General features: G+C 35.4%; 2 protein-coding genes across 3 annotated transcripts; both read left to right on the forward strand.

Moving 5' to 3' along the window:
- The first annotated feature begins 956 nt into the window (after positions 1-956).
- LOC141824110 (digalactosyldiacylglycerol synthase 2, chloroplastic-like) lies at positions 957-6,628 on the forward strand. Of its 2 annotated transcripts, none has more exons than XM_074711343.1 (5): positions 957-1,049; positions 4,149-4,546; positions 4,798-5,064; positions 5,442-5,791; positions 5,881-6,628. In XM_074711343.1, the coding sequence occupies exons 2-5, from the start codon at positions 4,265-4,267 to the stop codon at positions 6,386-6,388; spliced, it is 1,407 nt and encodes a 468-aa protein (XP_074567444.1). In that variant the 5' UTR covers positions 957-1,049; positions 4,149-4,264; the 3' UTR covers positions 6,389-6,628. The 2 variants fall into 2 exon arrangements, with proteins under 2 accessions (XP_074567444.1, XP_074567445.1); XM_074711344.1 differs by having other exon boundaries at positions 4,174-4,546.
- Positions 6,629-7,284: 656 nt separating this feature from the next.
- LOC141823412 (folylpolyglutamate synthase-like) lies at positions 7,285-15,509 on the forward strand. Its single transcript, XM_074710691.1, has 16 exons — positions 7,285-7,432; positions 7,501-7,607; positions 7,698-7,763; positions 7,857-7,966; positions 8,212-8,272; positions 8,549-8,632; positions 9,569-9,625; positions 9,737-9,797; positions 12,959-13,005; positions 13,101-13,178; positions 13,278-13,442; positions 13,518-13,757; positions 13,839-13,956; positions 14,420-14,572; positions 14,734-14,822; positions 15,215-15,509. The coding sequence occupies exons 1-16, from the start codon at positions 7,285-7,287 to the stop codon at positions 15,272-15,274; spliced, it is 1,644 nt and encodes a 547-aa protein (XP_074566792.1). The 3' UTR covers positions 15,275-15,509.
- The last annotated feature ends 348 nt before the right edge of the window (positions 15,510-15,857 follow it).

A 15,857-nucleotide genomic window follows, 5' to 3' on the forward strand; every position in this document is an offset into this window, starting at 1 on the left:
TCCAAGATTTTATCTTTCTTCACTATATATAAAATCAGTTTTTTTGCCGAAAATTTTTGAACTAATTTTGCAAGTAAATTGATAACAGTTTTAAAATAAAACTATTGTAATAATATTAAAATGAATTTAATAAATTAAAATAATTTTACTTTTATTAGAAAAAAATTAATATAATAATATTTCATATGTAACAATTTTGCTTAAATAAAAATAATTTTATTTATGCTTTAGTAGTTTTGATCAGGAACTAAAATAGAGATTTTTAAGATGAAAAATAGGATAAAAGATAATAGGCGTTAGTTTGATATTTTTAAAAAATTGATACGTCAGATAATAAATAATATTTTTTGATTTTTTTGTGATTTGCTAATTTTTTAAAATCATAAAAATTTAAATAATATTATAAACTCAATAAAATAAGAAAATAAGAAAACTATATTAAAATTTAGGATTTAAATTTCAGACAAATTTTGACTATTTATAAGAGAGTTTTTGAATTTTTTTAAAAAAATAATTTGATAATTTCATACTATCAAATACTCATAAGTTATTCTTTTAATAAATAAATATTTTTATTTTTTTACTATTACCAAATAAAATATATTCTTAACGTCTTAAATCGGGACAGGTCCAATCGTGCGTGCGAACCGTGTCCGGTCTGACATAAGAGCCAAGCTTGGCCGTTCGATAGGATACATCGTCTACACCAGACTTGACATAATACACAGATTAGACCAACAATATTTTGTTATCCACCTCTCCTATTGAATTCTAGCAGTGGGGCCCCAAAGGGCGAGATACAATCCACTCACCAGAAAGTATTTACCTACTTCCATTGACGTAGACCCAATTCCGTACCTTGCCTACAATTGCTCCGATCCATCCTCAGGTTATTTATCCAATAAAAAGGAACAGAATGATGTTCTCTCGTCGCATTGACGCTGTTCGTTCCTCTTCCCTTCTGGCAGCTTGTTGGCGTCCCTTCGTTCTGCGCCTTGTTCGCGGTCTCACCCTTTCCATCTTCGGGGCGGCATCGGATCAGGCGGGAGGTAAATTTTTTTCAGTCTGCGCCATTTTCTCAACTTTTCCTAGTTCCTCCGTGTGCTTTCAAGGTCGAATCTGAAAGAGAATGTATTTGTCTTTTGAATCCCCAATTTGCTTAATAGCTTTGCGATTGGAAGATCCTAACCATTTTACGTGCTTAATCTATGTTTGGGTAGATAAATTTTGTAACTTTGCTTCTTGATGCTGATTTTTGCGGAAATGTACCGGCTATTTGGGGGCGCCCCGCATTCCGGAAGCAAACGAGGGAAGGTTTAGGAACAGTTATTGGGTTCTGGAGATGTCAGACTTTCTTCTTTTTTTTTTTTTTTTGCTCATGGGCAAGTAGAGAAAAACAAGAATTTGTGTGAATTTGGGTATGTAAAAATGTGTTTGGGATATTTTTGTGAGAAGTCCCAATATATTCCGAGATGGAAAGATATACAGATCGAAAAGAAAAACATAGTGAATGGAGAGGGTAGTAGGTAATAGATTTCTTACAACTTACAAGTCGATTGTAAAGGAAGGTAATAGATAGAAAGATATCAAAACGAGGTCACGGGGGCCTCATTAGTGTCCACGTGATTTTTTTTTCTTTTTGGAAAACGATATGAGTGAACAAGTGCTCACTCAAGATAGGCATTATATAGACGTGAAGTTACAGGCATAATTTGATCTCTTTCCTGTGAAAGACAACAACAAAAAACTACCATGTCTATGAACTAAACTGCTATAAATTGAAAACCTCAATGCACTGGAACAATAACAAAGAAGGTTCTCTTGTTGAATTGGGAGGACTTATAAGCAACGGTTATCGTGCTTAGGTATACCTAAACTTACAAGGAGTTCTGATGATGACTTATCTATTCACCTATGTATTATTGTTCGAAAAATGCCTTTTGAACTATGTTCATTCCTGTTGAACATGTGCATCATGTTAATTAAGCTTATAAGTTGTTTGTGTGCTTGCATGGTTCTTTAAATGTCGATAAAATGCTATTTTTAATACTACACTTGTATTATGTTGTTTATGTATTGATTAGCTATTGTAACTTGGCGTTGACATGTAAATCTAGTCTAGAACTTGATAGTTGAATTATATTTCTTGTGGATGTGGATTATATAACGGATGTTATATTATAAATGAGGCATTTAACCCATTAGGAGGATAGACCGTATAGCATTTTATATAAGTTAACTTCACCACGACCATGCTTGGCCAGCCGATGAGAGTGATGCACTCGACGCAGCATGCTCAAGCTATATATGCTAGTCGTGCACATGTTGGAGCTTATGCGAGCATCACTCTCCATCGCAAAATGGGAGAGTGCATGGGTTCACACCCATTGAATGTGTCTAAACATGCTCCTTGATTGATAACTAGTTTGCATTATGTGTGGGTTTGCAGTTCTGCTGCTCTACTTTTCTTTTTTGTAGTTAGTGGTTGTTTAATTTTGTTGCTCATTGCATGATACATGTTTATCTTATTATCATCACCATTTTACTAATCGGTTTCTCTGTTTGAAGACCACAAATGGATGCTATTTTAAGGTTGGGTGGGTTAAATTTTGACCATTCCTACGTGGAAACTCAAAGGATGCTTCACAACATACTTCGTGAATTTTAAGACTTACATTTTACCATCATGATTTATTTCTTACCTTTTGTAGCTGCAGTTCTTTCCTTATTATGTCAGTTCTTTGTGTCACTTTTATTTGTTAGTACATTATTCTTGCTAGTACAGTAAGAACTTTTATTTAATTGTTCGTCATTAGTACATATGTCCTAAGTAATGTAAGTAGTTTGGCTAAATATACAAGTTGGGGTCTTCCTTGTGAATTCTTAATGTGAAAGATTTTAAAAATAATATATTGAAAACCCGTATATGAGATTCTATTTTGAAGTGGTTGCTTTACTAAGTAGGGTATTGGGATAAATTGTTGTGCGACCATCATGGGTGCCATACTATGTGGCTGTGGGAACCTACTCGGTGTGTGACAGATTTTCAGTTAGCACATAAACTTCATAGCCTCTGCATTAAATAAACATTTTACATTTAAAAAAATATTTCATAGCTAAGGCCTCACACAATGTCTTTCTAACTGGATTTAGATCTGCAAAATTAACTTTACTGATGAGGTGATACCTGGACTTGACCTCTAGATTTTACTTTAAATCACAGACTGTTGTCAATCATCTATGATATGAAAAGATCAGAATTCAAAACTTAGACCGCAGGGCTCACTGATTCAGCTAGCCAAGATTATTCTCTGCTTATACCAATTCTTTCAAAACTTAGATTATTCTCTGCTTATACCAATTCTCTCGAAACTGAGCTGAATGCATTCTAGATATTGCAATAGCGTATTCCAATGCCCAAGGCAACTAGATTCCAGATTTATTCTTTAGTCTGTATAGTATCTAGAATGTTCCAGCATTCAGAATTAGAAAAACATTTTGGATTTGAACTGAACAACTCCAGTGATGCAATTACGTGGAGGTACAATTCACTCCTTTTTATTGGATTTCTCTCTTAGAACACCATAAACGGAAGGCGAGGTGAGTTCTGGATTGAATAAATAAGCTGAGGATAAGCCTAAAAGATAAGATTTTGTGGTGGTTGTTTCATTATGACAGACCTCAAACTGATGATATTTTCATCCTAGTTGTCAAAGTTGGTGTCTGTCATAAAGTTGTGTGGATAAATGTTGCTAATGTAACCTGTAATTCTATGCAACTATCTATAGACAATTTTACAAGTCAAGGTGAACATGGAAGGTTAACAGGTTTTGGTTAGATTAGAAGCAATGTAAAATTCTGCTTGAGAACATGCCTAGAATGGCTGATTTTCTAATCTTGAAAGCTTTCCTGCATTATATTATGAATCTTTAAATGGTTGCAACATTCTGCAATATCTAAAATCTTCTTCTCATTGTTCATTCTTGCTCGTGTAGATTTTGCCAATCTTCAATTAGTGTGTGTTTTGGTACATCAATGAGATGGGTGTAACATTTTCCTTTCCCATCAACAAACCTTTTAAAACAATTTTCTTTCTGTGCAAAACTTCTACATCTGTATAATTGTTCATTTCTCTTGTCTAACTGCAGTAAGCATTGGGCTTTTAATTGGCAGAGTGCTACTCTTCTTGTCTTGGTTGCATCATCACAAGATAAAAGTTACTGACATGGCAAACTGCAAATGATATGTATATATATATGTTTTGATGGAGCAGAAGCAACGTATTGCAATTTTCACAACAGCAAGTCTACCATGGATGACAGGAACTGCCGTCAACCCTTTGTTTCGTGCTGCTTACCTGGCCAAGGATTGCAATTGGGAGGTTACCCTTGTAATTCCTTGGTTATCATTGAAAGAACAGGTTTTAGTATATCCAAATAAAATTATCTTTAAATCACCTGTGGAGCATGAAGCTTATGTTCGTTCGTGGCTCAAGGAGAAGGCTGAAGTTGTCTCAGAATTTAATATTATTTTCTATCCTGGAAAGGTGACATACTGTAAGCTAATCATGGTTCTACCTTCTTTAAATATACTCCTTTTAAATTTGCATCTTTGTCATCATGTGTAATTTACTCGAGGTTGACATAAAAAGTAAAAGATTTGTTATTGTTATTTGATCTTGTTCTAAATGTTGATAAGACTTACTTGAACTAGGCTTCAGACTCCACTTACAGATATAACTTCTTGACTCCCTTTTAGTTGTTTTGATGGACTTCGTTAATTTCACATAAATTGCAGTTCTCCAAAGAGAAAAGGAGCATTCTTCCTGTTGGGGACATCACTGAGACTATTCCTGATGAGTTGGCAGAGATTGCTATACTTGAGGAACCAGAACATCTTACATGGTACCATCATGGTCGGCAATGGAAAACTAAATTCCGAAGTGTGATAGGTGTCATTCATACTAATTATTTGGAATATGTTAGGAGAGAAAAAAATGGGCAGATACAAGCATTTCTTTTGAAATATGTCAACAGTTGGGTTACTCAAATCTACTGCCACAAGGTTAGTAGTGTCTTGAGTCTCCGTTGAAGTTTATTCTTTCACCAAAACAGATTCAGTATGTTGCAAATTTTAAGCATTTTCTTTTTTAATTATGTTGTTGGTTTATTATTAAAATTTTCTTCTGACCAGCTGAAAGAAATGAGTCCTATCACTAGCAAATGGTATTCTTGGATAAAGCTTACATATGATATCCATTGCATTTTTCTTAGAGTTTAAAATATCATTCCATGCTGGTTGGCGCAGACAAAAGTTTTCATTCCACCCATTAAAACCCCTACTTCAATAAGTTGGCGTACTGTTATAGTTTCAAACAAAAACTCAAGGTTATCCACTTGCAAAATGTGCTTATATATCACCCACCTTGTTTGCTGCTGCAGATTGTGAGATTATCAGGTGCCACCCAAGATCTCCCAAGGTCGATCATCTGTAATGTCCATGGTGTAAACCCCAAATTCCTCGAGGTAGGGAAAACAAAGCATGAGCTAAAACAGAGAGGTCAGATAGCATTTCCCAAAGGTGCATACTTCATCGGAAAGATGGTTTGGAGTAAAGGCTATACAGAACTTCTCCAGCTACTCTCGAAATTCCAAGATAAACTTTCTGATTCACAGATAGACTTGTATGGGAATGGAGAAGACTTCAATGAAATTCAAGAATCCTTCAGTAAATTGACCCTGGATATGAGAATTTATCCTGGTCGTGATCATGTCGATTCTATATTTCATGAGTAAGTCAATAACTGATTTGCCTCTGCATCACATCTTCCTCATTCTCGTAATTGTTGATATTTCAAAATATTCTTCTTTCCCTTTTCAGCTACAAGGTGTTCATTAACCCGAGCACTACAGATGTAGTTTGTACAACAACAGCAGAGGCTCTTGCAATGGGGAAGATTGTTATTTGTGCCAACCACCCTTCAAATGAATTCTTTAAGCGGTTTCCAAATTGCTACACATACAATAGTGGCAAGGAGTTTGTGAAATTAACACTAAAAGCTCTTGCCAAAGAACCTGCGCCGATCACAGACAGTCTTCTACACGAGCTATCCTGGGAGGCAGCCACAGAAAGATTTATAGAGGCTGCTGAGCTAAAGGAGATCATACAGGAGAAAACACTCTCCTCGCCGAAGACTTTCATGGCAATGTCTTCCGATGACTGGAAGAAGAGTGTTGAAGAAGCATCTGCATTCCTGCACAATGCAATATCTGGAATTGAGGCTGCACGCTATGCCTTCGGTGCGATTCCTAACACCCTACAACCTGATGAACAACAATGTGAGGAGCTTGGTTTGCCTTTCGAACACAAGCTGTTCGACAGACGTTAATTCTGCTGCTCCTGATACTGACCTATCAAAATGACTTAAATTCAGTTAGAATATAGTTTCTGCCTTTCATGTTTTGCTCTGTGAATTATGCACGATTCGGAGTACTTAGCCAAACTTAATGCCATGAGTAGAGCAAAAGATCTAAGAGTGGAAACAATGGACATGTACGAGCATTTGCAGTTGCATGATTTTCAGTATTTTTTGAAGTGTTTAACCACTGTTCCTAAATTGTATGTGCAATGTGGATATTGTTTGAAAAAAACTAAATAATACTTAGTAATTTATGTGAATTCTTGGAATTTTTTATTTGTCTTATATTTTATACTTAGTAATTTTGATAGTGATCGATCTCAAAATAAATTGAGAAATAGAATTTATATATTTTTATAATGAAATAATATGGTCTATTTTGGATTTATGATTTTATTTTTGAATTCTATCTAAAATTCATATATTTTTTATCTTATAAAATTCATGATTTTTTAATTTATTTGTAATGTAAAATTTTAATTATAATTTTAACAGTAAAAAAATTTTATTCATCTTTTTAATTATTTTATGTGTCTTAGTTTTTATTTATATTTTATATTATATAGATACATTATATTTTATATCTCTCCACTATTAATAATTTTTATTTTTTATTAAAAAAGAGCGACTCCTTAATTTTAATTAATATTTTGATCAATGGTAAAATGCTTGTGAATTTAATATTTTTTAGATATGTAAAATACCTCTAATATTGAATTACATAATAAAAAAAATTCTTTTTATAAAATAACACTTAAAAAAAATATAAGTGTAATGTATATGTGCGTGGTTTAAAACATACTTGTTTAAATTAATTGGTAAATTATTATTATTTATTAACAATGATTTAGTTGTGATCATTTTCAATGTGGCTGCGTTCGGTGGCGGCGGCGGAGACCTTAAAATTTTACTGCTTTCCCGGCGTCGTCGCAAGACCTACCTCCAGCGTCGCCGGCCTTCCTCCCTCAAGAAACCATCTCGCTCTCATCACATCGAAACAAAAAATGGCCGCAGGTATCTCTCGACTCCTACGCGATACTACGACGTGCTTCATGCTCTTGATTCCATGATTCGCACTGCAGATTACGAGGAGGCGTTGATTTGCTTGTCTTCCCTCATCGCACGCCGCACCCGAGCCGATGGGTCCAATAAGGGCGACAGCTTCGATCTGATGTTCGAATACCTCAAGGTTCCTCCGCCGCCGCCGCCTCCTCTCTCTCGCTCTCTGTATTTAGTTTGCCTTTCGTGAGATATCAGACATGGATTTGGATTTGTCTAGATTTTGGATCTGGAAGCTGCAATTTCTCCTCTCAACGTCATTCATGTTGCTGGTACTAAAGGAAAGGTGGTAACTTTGGTCAACTATTGTTTTGCACTTGTGCGTTCTGCTTTCCAAATGAAATTTTTATCGTCCTTGATGTTCCGAATGGCGATGCAGGGCTCAACCTGCACGTTCACGGAATCTATTATCCGCTCTTGTGGATTCCGAACTGGTCTCTTCACATCTCCTCACCTGATCGATGTCCGGGAGCGGTTCCGTCTTGATGGGTAAGACTGTCGTCTCCGATCGATAGGATGGTTCATGAATTTATTTATCTCCTTCCTTGTCCCGTACAATCCTATTGAAAAATTGATTGTACATTCTTTAGTAATCGCAAGTGACTCTTACGGAGCAATCTGCACTTGCAAGAGTTTTACAGTCCTATTGAGTTCCTATTTTTATTGACAAATGTGGATATTATGTGAAAGGCATTTATATCGATTTTTTCTTATTTCCAATGTGAGAATTCTAGGGTAGAAGTTTCTGAAAAGATGTTCTTGGAGCACTTCTGGTGGTGTTGGAACAGATTGCAGGTATATCCAATTAATTCTGGGGCATTAAACTATGCCTGTTTCTACAGGAACCTGCCATTTGAATATTGGGCACTTATATTGCTTAATGGATTTTCATTTTGGACGCATTCCTAAGCTGTTCCTTTTCATTTATTGGTTATAAGTGTGAATGCCTACCTTTGTTTAACCCAGATAAAAACCTGCAATTTCTTGATCCCTTTTTCACACTTCGCCTTGTCATTTTATGGTATATGATATTTTATTTTCAAACAACAACTCTGCTTCTTTGCATTGCAGGATAAAACTGGTGATGATTTACCAATGCCAAACTATTTCAGATTCCTTGCCCTCCTTGCATTCAGGATGTTCTCCGCAGAGCGAGTTAAGTTCACATTTCTTTCTAATATTTTCTTATTTTTTTATAGATGTCATTTCAACTCCATTGTCTATGCTCGTTGGGTTTATTTCTTGTTGCCTTTTTGCTTCAACAAGAAATTAGGCAGTTAATAGCCTTAAGTGAACTGACCTATAGCTGGAAATGCTCTACAAATTTAATGCATCAGCCATCAGCTTCTTATACAGAAATTTGACATATAAGAAGAGAGTTTTAAGTTGTGTTATTCCATATGTTTAACAAACACAATAATTTGTTAAAATATGCTACTGCATTTTATACTTCGTTGTATAGAATTGTTCTGTCTAGTTTTGCAGATATTTGCTGATTGTTGCTGCTTTGTTCTACCCTACAAATCATTCTTGTTCCCTCAAGCTCAGGCAGATCTAGGCAACAACTTACTATAATCCTTTACTTAGCTATGTTTCAAGCCATAAATCTAGGAAAAACAAATGTCTATTTTAGTTATACTACAGATTATTAAGCTACTAGACATGGATTGAATTAAGTAGTTAACATCAGAAATTAGAACAGGTATTAAATTGATAAGAGATAGCTCACCTAGAAGCCAAGTTCCAAGAAAAACAAGCTTCTCAAGATATTAAGGATGGCGAAAGATGGTTAGGAAGGACTAGTCTCCTATTTCCATGTTATGATGACATTTTCTTCCTTGTTAGGCAAGAAAACTCTCACATGGACCCAGCAATGAGCGCAAATGTTGACCTCGTTAGCAAATATAATCTATTGTTTGATGGACATATGTAAAACGTACAATTACTGCTTTTGTTTTCAGTGCTCTCTTTGCTACTGAAAAGCCAGTACCATCCATTCTTGCAAACTATGAGACAGATCTAAATGTGATTGCACAACATTTGTTGCTCCATTGCATTCTGCATTCTTACATTTGTTTCTGCATGAAGCAGGTGGATGCTGCAATTATGGAAGTTGGTTTAGGAGGAAAGTTTGATGCAACCAATGTGGTAAGTAGTGAGTACCGAGTTTCTAGGTCTGTTCTTGTTTTCCTGAAACTTTTTAGCCTTCATATCAATCCATACTACATGGTAATTCTCAAAAGTCGCCATTATTTTCAGGTGCAGGAGCCAATTGTTTGTGGAATATCATCATTGGGTTATGACCATATGGAAATTCTTGGTTAGTCTCTACCCATCCAAGAATTATAATGCAAATATTTGGAATTATATGAACATAGTCTGTTAATTTTCAAATATACTTATCTTAATTTAGCAAGCACTTGCTATCTTCCTCTTCAACAATAAACAAGTGTCAGATTACTTAAGGTTTTTATTGGTGCTGGTTTATTGTGACTATATCATAGACTAGTAAACACTAAAAATACCAGTAATTGGTTGTACAAATGTGTTTTTAAACCAACTTTATGATGCATATAAGAATCAGTTTAGTTGAATGCTAACAAAGTAAGGTGCTAATTAACTTAGCTGGAGAAGGCATTGGCTATTGATATGCATGATTGAGATCAATTCTCGCCATGCATCTTTTTTCCCTTTGTTTCTGAAAATGTTAAGTATAGTTCACTTGATAATATAATAATTGAATTAACAACCCAGATACAAGCTTCCTGCCCGAATGAGAAATGGAGTGTAAGGTCTTTTAGTAGTACAGAAAATGTAGAAAAGGTTCGTAAGGTAACAAAATAAAAAGGCTCCAATTTTCAACCTAGACATGGAAGCATTTGTGCATTCACGATCTACAGACTAGCAGCACACAGATTAATGTTCAATTACAAGCAAAAGATAAGTTTAAATCTTGGAGTATTATGGTCATTTGGCTTTAGCCCTCAATGAAAACTGGAGTGTAATTATAGCTACATTGATCATTTTATAAATCATTATGGTCCCTTTTCTAACAACTTTAGCTTTTGGAATGAATGGTTAGTCTATCAACTTTAACATGTTATTAGAGCAGGCAATCCAAGGTTCATATCTGTATCAAAAAATATCTCATCGCTTCATGTGTTAAGTTTAATTCATGTGTTTAGTTGGACCAATCAAGTGAAGTATACCTACTCATCCATGAAAGGGGGGTATTAAGAAGATAAATATATAAAGTGGTTCCTTATATAATAGCTCAGGATTCTAAGATAAGTGGTTAGCCAATCAACTTTAGCAATTGTCATTTGGCTTCAGCCCTAATGAAAACTGCAGTACATCCTTCTAATGTTGTAGCAACATTCCCTACAAATGGTCAGTTTGTAAAACATTATGATGATTTCCTTCTAGACTCTATGTTATTGCAATCTTCTGTACTCCAATCCTTAATGAACACAAACTAATGTACATCAACTAAAGTGGAGATCGCCTTCTGCAAACACAGAGTCAACACTATGGAGATTACCTTGACAAGCTAATGTTCAAGAAAGAAGATGTGTAACTGTTCTAGCATCTTCAATCTTAGGGATTAAGGATATGGATAAAGATTTGCAACATTGAAGATGTTGTCCCATTAAAGAAGTCAGGAAATATCTTCATTAGGTTTTATTTAACAATCTCAAAAGAAGAGAGAAGGAATTCATAGAAGCAACTTGGACATTTTAATTTACCCAATCCTGAAATAGCAGAGTGGATTTCCACTACTGAGAAATAAAGTATCAACCCATCAGCAGAGTCACTGCTAGAAGGTAAGAGAGAGTCATCGAGCTAAATACATTGGAAATGTGGTGCCTCCGTACAGTCTTGCTGTGTGAAGGCTTGAAAGATGCCATTTTTATTCATTTACTTCTTCTCTTCTGCAGTATTCTCCCATTGGAAATAGTTTGTGTTCATGTCTTCTTTCTCAGCCCATCTGACCAAAGCTTGCTATTGCCTATATCTTGCCTTACCCAAATTCAATTCATCAAGTTTCAGAAAAGATTGACAGGCAGAAACCATAGAAGGAGTCCATCAGCAGGTTGCAAAAAACTCTCAAATTTTTTAGTTTATTATGTAAGAAGGCCTCTTAAAACTGACCATCTCATCAGCCTTCTACTCCAAGCAGAAATGACAGAGCAGCTTAGAAGCTGATTAATCCAGCTTGTTCGCACTACATCCAAAAACTCTGAACAAAAACTCTAGTTGTTTTTGAAGCAAAACACTCTAGACTGGAGGGAAAGACCATGTTTATTAACAAAGAGTAGAGGTGTGTAATCCAACAATTTCACAGGCTGGGCAATAATTATGCTGACAGAACAAAGAAGCTCATCCGATATATTTAGAATCTTCTCCCTAACAACCACAGTCAACTGATTCCTAATTTGAAAGCTAAGCATGCAAGAGGGAAGTGCAAGTCAGCATCCCAATCAATTCTGCCTCTCTTCCTCCTCAAGAGGACTGTAAAAGTCTCCCACTGTGAACCAAGAGACATCTACTAGATCGCCTACATAATGCAATTCTTGAAAGAAATACTTCCAATCAGCATCTTTGTATCATAGACTAGTGTGAAGAATAATTCAGAGGATGACCACACATTATGTAACAGTACTTTTACAGAAAAACACTCCTTACATCAAGCAAATCCCACCTCTTGAAAAATTAACTGGTAGTCAGATCAAAAGGTACCAGCCTTGTGAATTATCTTCTAGAGAAAACCTCAGTAGTTTTGTTCCTTGGAGAAGAATGAGATGGTTTGTATTTCTGATCAAATCCATTACCATCTGATGCTTTGGGAGCTTGTTCACACCACGTATATTCTAGGAAAGAAAATTATGACAGAATGATATTGGTAAGGGAAATACATCCATGAAAACAATTGAAGCAAGGATTAGAAGGTGTAAGCCTCAAGACTTTACATGATAGCCTCAAAGGTCAATGGATCAGCCCAGAGTACCTCAGGCCCTGCACACACTAAGAGAACATGCTCGCTTTGAAGAATCAAGCTTCAAGATTGTTATGGACCTAGGGATGTAAATGTAAGAATCACGTAAATACTAGGGACTTGTAATGTTTTACATTGATGAATAATCTACATAGCTGGAGAGGACTACATAGGGCAATCAATGTAATCAATTGCCCATTACTAGGACCATAGGATTATGACTGTCAGCAGAACTTGGAACAATGACAGAAGGTGCTGCAAACCCTCTTATTTTGCATTGAAAAAAAAATGTGATGCATAATATTCTTATATTCTCACTAAATGCTTGATGTGAATTATGATTCTTTGATTAGTCTTTTTTAACTTGAAGAGAGGAGTGAGTGAAGGCACTAGATAGGTGGGTGAATAAATACAATCTAAAGTAACTTCAGCAATCATATAATTGACTCCACATGCTGCTTATTCTATATTGTGCCATGATTCAGGGTATACACTAGAAGAAATTGCTGGAGAGAAAGCTGGAATTTTCAAGGTTTTAGTTTTTATTGTCTTTGACATTTGTATATAGAAATATGTCATGAAAATAATATCAATTTTTTTTTACACTGTAAATTTATCTTGGCACAGAAAAATGTACCTGCATACGTCGCACCCCAGCCTGAAGCAGCATTGCTTACACTAGAAGATAAGGCTTCTCAATTAGGTGTAAGCAACCTTCTTATAGGAAAATATGGTTACAATAATCTGAATGTCAATTTATATTAATTGGGGCAAATAACTGGCAATTTATTTATTCCATTGCAGATTCCTCTTCATGTAGTTTCTCCATTAGATCCTGGATTACTGAAAGGTCAACATCTTGGGCTTGCTGGTGAACACCAATTCATAAATGCTGGTCTTGCTGTAGCCTTGTCCACCTTTTGGCTTACAAAAACTGGAAACTTGACAAACATTCATATAAATGAAAATGTGAGTACTATTTTTCCATATTCTTTTCTGTCATTTCAAAGAAATGTATCATCTATGGTTTGCCTTGCGGATCAGACTCTACCTGAGCAATTTATCAGAGGCTTATCGAGTGCTAATTTGGAGGGAAGAGCACAGATAATTCCTGATCGAGTTATGCAACAGCAGAACTCCAACAATAGATGCCTCACTTTCTACCTTGATGGAGCCCATAGCCCAGAAAGCCTAGAGGTGTGTGCAAAATGGTTTTCCACTGCTTTAGGGGAGGATAGTCGCCATATTGAGGAACATCGTCATAGGAAAAACCCTGATGGACAGGTAAGTTCTGATTGACTTTTGACATTCATTGACCACAAACGTAGATGAATCCATCCATACAATTAAGACTTTCTTCCACAGGGAGGTTATCCTGATTCTGGTAAGGTAGAGAGCCTACAGATACTATTGTTCAATTGCATGTCAGTTAGAGATCCTCAAGTTCTGCTTCCACGTCTATTAAATACTTGTCTCAAGAACGGTAAGTCAATCTTCTTTTTCATATTGACTCCCCAACCCCCCAATAAGTTTTCTTGCTTTGTGATGGAGGATATCTTTTATAATCGATGTAGAAGTCAAACAGGCTTCCGGTAGGTCAGTTTGAATGTCCACCTTCTTGAATAGTTAATCAACTTGTTTCCTTAGAAGCGGTAGCTTTCATCTTAAAGGCTTTTCTATACAAATTATAGAATCATTGGTTTTATTTGTAGAAAAATCTTAACATTATACTTGAAAATTATTATGATATCTGCTTCTTGAGACCTCTCAGAAGAAATCCCAGTGGACATGCCATGGACTAAATATTTGTTTCCTCAATTCAAATGTTTGGAGACACTTGGGCTACACATGCAATGAAATGACTATTTAATGAGCTATGCATCCAGATACTAATTGACTTTTCATTTAATCATGAACTGTAAATATAGATAAATCATACCTTTCAGGTGTCAAGTTCCACAAGGCCATTTTTGTACCAAACCAATCGGTGTTTAACAAGGTTAGTTCTTATGCTTCACCACCAACTGATTCTGAGCAGGTTGACTTGTCATGGCAGCTAACACTACAGAGAGTGTGGGACAATCTGTGTCATGCAGAAGGTACAGAAGTTTTCTAACTTAACAAAAATTATTTACTGAAAGATTTCTAAATACTTGATAGAGTTGAGAACTCCTTCCTAGTGATTTGGCACCATTAAATTTCATTCTTTTGATATATAACCAGATATCCATATAGATTCATATCTAATTGAAATGTGCAGGTTCTAGCAGCCTAGTATTTCCTTCTCTCCCACTTGCTATCAAGTGGCTCAGGGAAAGTCCTCAACCAAGCATATCAATCCAATTTGAGGTATGGTGTTAACACTGCTCTAGGCAAAAGCTAGCCTTTCATAATTGTCCTTGTAGTGTCTAAAATCCGCAAACCACAAGTCCATTCAGTTAATCTCAGTTCTACCTTCAGAAATACTTGAAGCTACATGAAGATTATACACCGTGCATAGAAGTGCCTGCTTGTATAGGGCTAGACATCTTTGTTTTTCAGAATATGAATATATTTGTTTCAAGAATTTGGTGATTTTACGTAAGCCAATTCAACACACATAAAAAGTTGCAGATGTTGAAAAATGGCACACGAGTATTATATGTAAATTAGAGGATGTCGAATAAGCACCATGTATCTTGAAAGACTGATTGGATGCTGTATTTGAAAGTATTTCTCATCTTCTTGCCCATTCATTTCAGGTTCTGGTAACAGGTTCGCTGCACCTTGTGGGTGATGTGCTGAGATTAATCAAGAAGTGACTCTACTCTATTGCATTAGTCAATAAGCTGAGCCAGTTTGGATTATCCAAGTCTTTACACTTTTACATGTCTGAAGAAGCATTCAGGATTTCATAAGCCATCGTCCCAAGAAATTTTATTTGATGGTTGAATGTTTGTTGTAAAGGAGCTCCTCAAGTTTCAAATTAAGAAGAGGATTTAAACACGAGTGCAATTGCCATTTTAAATAGAATCAAAATCTCTCCAAGTTTCTACATCTTTTTCGTGTAAGCTGGTGATATGATTGTATAAGGTTGAGACAGTCGATAATAATGATACAATTTGGTTTATGATTCATCTCATTTGGGATCATTAAATCTTAGATTAAAGCCCCCATGGACACATAGCATTTCCAATGGTACGATGATAAGAAATGAAACAATGAAACGGATTCTCTAAATAACAAAAATTCAAATCTCTCTCAAAACACATTACATTTAAAGTTCGAAAAACTTAAAACTTTCGAATTGATTACTTTCAAAATTAATCAAATCATAAAAGTTAACCATAACATTTTAGATACAAATACCCATTCAATCCTTGCTATCATTGGGAACATTAGTCC

Source organism: Curcuma longa, chromosome 3 (assembly GCF_044706935.1).
Source record: "Curcuma longa cultivar G26 ecotype Majalengka, Jawa Barat chromosome 3, ITB_CL_G26_1.1, whole genome shotgun sequence".
Lineage (NCBI taxonomy): Eukaryota > Viridiplantae > Streptophyta > Magnoliopsida > Zingiberales > Zingiberaceae > Curcuma > Curcuma longa.